The following is a 5,000-nucleotide window of genomic DNA, read 5'->3' on the forward strand; positions in this document are numbered from 1 at the left end:
TATATATATGTGTGTGTGTGTTTGTGTATGTATGTGCGTGCGTGCGTCAGTCCATGTGCGTGCGCGTACCAGGAAGCTCTTCGTCGGTCGGTAAGACTTGTTTGTTTACAAACATATATGTTTACAACATTCAAAACACCCAAACCAATGACTTCAATAATCCAATTACTCATAATGAACACTTGTATTGAAAGAGAGAAATTGCTCGCAACTTGATTGGCCTCATTAAAATCATTTCAAAATCATCATCAAAACTAATATTAACGACAAATACGAGCTTAAAACCCTGAATACTAAAAAAGAAAAAAAATCATTGAAATTTTATGTATTTTTTTCAAATTCATTCGAATCTAATGTCTGAATGGTGATGTTTGTCCATTGCTAATATGTTTATGAATGTACAAATGTGTATACATAGTCTCACATACAAATAGAAATATATTAGAAAAGATTATCTAATGTCTGAATGTTGATGTATGTTTGTCCATTGGTAATATGTTTATGAATGTAAACATATGTATACACAGGCACACATACATATATAAAATATATTAGAGAGGATTATCTAATGTCTGAATGTTGATGTTTGTTCCATTGCTAATATGTTTATGAATGTACACATATGTACAGATATGTATACATAGGCACACATACATATAAAAAATATATTTGAAAGGATTATATGTTGTAAAAGGTGTATTGTGGTAGCCTATTGGAAATGTGCCTGCCTTGCGATATTTAGGACTGGGATTCGAGCCACGCTAACGCTCCATAATCTCTAGTAGTGTCTACAACCTTACAATCATTGTGATGTAGGTATGGTGCGTTTAGGGAGCCTATAGATCCACCTGCTGAGTCATCAGTTGCCATTACCTGGCCCTCCTTGGTCCTAACTTGGATGGAGAGGGGCTTGGGCGATAATCATATGCATATCTGGTCAGTCGCTATGGCATTGTCTACTCCATTGCCTCTGCCAATCATGAGCGACCTTTAAACCTTTAAAACACGGGACTGAACATTCAGTTGGCAAGAAAATTTAAAATATTCCACTGAATAGAGTATAAGAGGTTTGACAAACTAATAATAGGCTTTCTTTAAAGTGACACACAACCACGATTATGATTTTGTGACAGAGAGCAGCCATTGCCTGGCCCTTCCTGGTAAAGCTTGGGTGGAGAGGGGGGCTACGGCGTTTAGCTTATAGATATATGGTCTGCTTCTAGGGCATTGTCCTGCTTGCTATGGAAATGTCACTGTTCAATGTCCCAGCCATTTATGTGTGGCCTTTAAACCAGTTATGGAAAATATTTCGTAAAATGTAAGAAAATCAGCTTAAAACTTTAAAAAATTATTATTATTATAATTTTATTAAGTAATCATCTGTGTTACAGCCTTCATATTTGCCTCCACGGTGTATTAAGCAGTGAAGGAAAAACTTCACTTTCACATAAATATGTGAATTTTTGAGGCTGTCACTCCAAGGAGCAGTTGACGCCTTAGATCCAACTTTTTTCCTTTTTTTTTATCAAGGTTTTATTACTTTCATATACATAAGCTATTAACACAAAAAAAAATCATAAACACGTACACTCCTTATACAGACTACGCAGAGAGAGAGAGAGAGAGAGAGAGAGAGAGAGAGCATACGAATAATGAAATAGGTATTATACCCTTAATACTTCCACTATATATATATATATATATATATATATATACATACACACTGTATATACATATATATAAATATAACGAAAAGATTCAGGATTAAAATCAATATCATTAATTACTAATTTAAGAAAGGCATTACAAATATTCTTAATTTGATGAGAGAAGTGCCAACACGTCAAGAAAAATAAAATCTATTGTAATAACATCATTCTGAATCCCGCCAGAATAGAAAATCATGGCAAACTCAAAACCTCAAAAAACAAGAAAAAAAGAAAAAAAAAACTTAAAAATTCGTAATTCAAAGAACGCCAAAAATAAAGAACAATATGAAAATATCAAAGAAATACGAAATAAGAAAAAAGAAAAAATTTACACTTGACAAACCTTCCCACTTTGAATTTCTTATTTTGACCCAAAGGGTTCCTCTGGGAGAGTGCTCCTCAGGTTAAAGCATAAGACCGAATAAGACACGTTATAAATAGCGTAAAACATATGTTCAGGACAGCATAAAATGCTGGCGTCTGCCAAGAAAAGGAGGCAGGTCTCCACAATTTGATGTAGGTATATATAGATACACGTGATATATATATATATATATATATATATATATCTTTCTAAGTGGAGATACCTTAACGCGGTAAAGTGTTATTTATAGCCATGATAAGCAAAGCTGAACTATTCAGCGCCACCCATACTAAATTGGTTTGCTGTGAGCGATCAGACTAAATTCTCCCAATATCACCAATCCACATTGCCCAGTGTGGTGATGAAAATGACCTAACCACAGATATGACTGAGGCTTTTATGCTGCAGTTGACTATAAACGGCTGCATTTGTTGGCAATGTTGTTGTGTAAATAAACATAGATACACATGCATATGTAAATACTAACACAAAATATGATTCTATAATTCATACACTTGACTTAAACTTGTATTATTAAAAGGAAAAATTACGCCACTCAACCCATTTCCATTCCTGGGCCATACCTTACACACCCTGGTCAGTCAATAACTCACAACATTGTAGCACTCACAAAGTTTTAGCACTGTACCATCTTATTAGTAATACCACCAGTAAATGACATCTTGATGTATTTTAAACTTGAAAATTCAGGATCCCAATTAAACAGTATTTATGAAGAAAATCATGGGTTTAATTATAATCAATAACTAATATTTACGGCTGAAGAGATATTTTGTTTTAATAATTTTGCTTTGTGGGTGTTTAAAATAATTGTACACAGGCACACACATTTTTATATGTATATATATATGTGTGTGCAATATATATATATAGAGTATATGTATGCTGTACAGTCTGTCTTTGGTTAGAGTTCTCTTGCTTGAGAGTACACTCGGTCAAACTATTCCTATCTTGTTTCTCTTCCTCTTGCTTTATGAAGATTTTACAGCTTATATAAGACAGATCTAATTCAATGTTGTTATTGATCTTAAAATATTTTATTTTCATTTTTATTACTTCTTTTCTTGTTTATTGTCTTGTTTCCTTTCCTCACTGGACTATTTTTCCCTGTTGGAGCCCTTGGGCTTATAGCATCATGCTTTTCCAACTAGGGTTGTAGCTTACCTAGTAATAATAATAATAATAATAATAATAATAACAATAATAGATACATAAAAACTGCATATTAAGTATATACATGCAAAAATATTTCAGTACTACAATAATATATTGTAATTTGATGATTGACCATGGTTTGTACGGTATGTCTAGGAATGGGACCGAATGAGGGGTTATTGTTCTTTAAATAATGGAAGGGTAACTGCCAAATGAGTTATGGCATCATAAAGTTCATTAGTAAAGCAAGTACGATTCTCAAAGAAAAAAATATCTGAGAAATGAGAGATAAATAATACGGTTCTATTTCATAATCGAGAATAAGAAAATTGGTTATGATTAGAGTGTAGGGTTGTTGGAAAAACTACAGAAACTAGTGAGAAAAGTTTGAAATATTTGCAAGGAGAGAGAGTTAGGAGTTTATATAAAAAAAGAGTTAAGGGAATGAGGGCATAGTAGACTAATAAGATGGAATAATCAGTGCTGATATAGATGGAGAAAGAATGGAAACAGCAAAAAACAAAAACATTAATCAACGGTAGGTTAACAACATATATTCCAGACTTAATTAACCAATTATCCTTGACGGAAGTGTGAATATTTATAGCGATTAAATTAAAATAAAAATAAAAACTATAAAATACAAAGTTGAACTTTTTATGGTAGAGTAAGTATAAAATTCATTTTTGTGGCGACGGTATAAAACATGGAAAATTTTAAAAGAAATACTTAGAGCATCCTGAGATGGAGTGTACATGTGGAGAGAATGGACGACTCACCTGAGGAAGCATGGTGCAGCGCAGGGGCGTGTTGCTGGGTTCCCGGGAGCGAGGTGGTGGACGGGGCGGGCGCCATGTTGTTGGAAACTCCGCCAATAAGTCTTTCGGTAGCGACAGGCACCATTAGCACGGACGCCTTCCAAGATGAGGAGAAAAAGGTAAAAATATCAATCATTATATATATCACTGATATAATACTTGTTAGGTCTTCGAAATGATTGTGGCTTTCGTTTTATTATTGTCTTGTTGAAGCTGTAAATTAAGTCCTTGGGTTTATGATCTTTTATATATATATATATATATATATATATTATATAATATACATATAATATATATATACATCTACATATATATATATATATATATATATATATACACACAAATGCATTGTATGTATAAACTGTTATTAAATAAAGGATGTTTAAAAAATGATATAAAGAAAGGTAAATATCTAAACAATAGAAAACATATTCATTTGTTTGTTTAGTCTATATGTAATCATGCTTTACATGAGCAACAAACAATACTGCTGTCCTATACTATTCCAAACTAGTATACCATCAATATAAATTAATTGCATCTTCCTTCAAGGTCTTTCCCACTAGATAAATTCAATAGCTGATCAAGACTTACTAAACATCTTTAACATTTCAGATTATATAACCAAGTTCAAAGTCAATTGCATAATTCTTTCACTTCTACTAATCCTCATCTTATCATCGTATCAAATATATTATATATATCTTATTATAAACAATTTAAATCTTACTTTGAAAAACACCCAACCATAAAATTAAACTTTTTACATAGGTAATATTTCCATCAATAGATCCATAATTTCATTCTTAAAATTATCAAAATCATGGATTAAAAAACATGAAAAAAAATAAAGCCATAATCATAATGAAAACCAACAGAAATGGGTATATATATATATATATATATATATACATATACTGTATATATATATAT

General features: G+C 31.8%; 1 protein-coding gene across 1 annotated transcript in view; it reads right to left on the bottom strand.

Annotated features, from left to right (window-relative positions):
- LOC137659326 (uncharacterized) overlaps nucleotides 1–5,000 on the bottom strand; it is a 104,416-nt gene that overhangs the window by 88,577 nt on the left and 10,839 nt on the right. Inside the window, exon 3 of the mRNA XM_068394346.1 lies at nucleotides 4,029–4,164. Within this exon, the coding sequence (XP_068250447.1) occupies nucleotides 4,029–4,164 (136 nt within the window). The remainder of the gene's footprint in view (nucleotides 1–4,028; nucleotides 4,165–5,000) is intronic.

This window comes from Palaemon carinicauda, chromosome 19 (assembly GCF_036898095.1).
Source record: "Palaemon carinicauda isolate YSFRI2023 chromosome 19, ASM3689809v2, whole genome shotgun sequence".
NCBI classification, from domain to species: domain Eukaryota; kingdom Metazoa; phylum Arthropoda; class Malacostraca; order Decapoda; family Palaemonidae; genus Palaemon; species Palaemon carinicauda.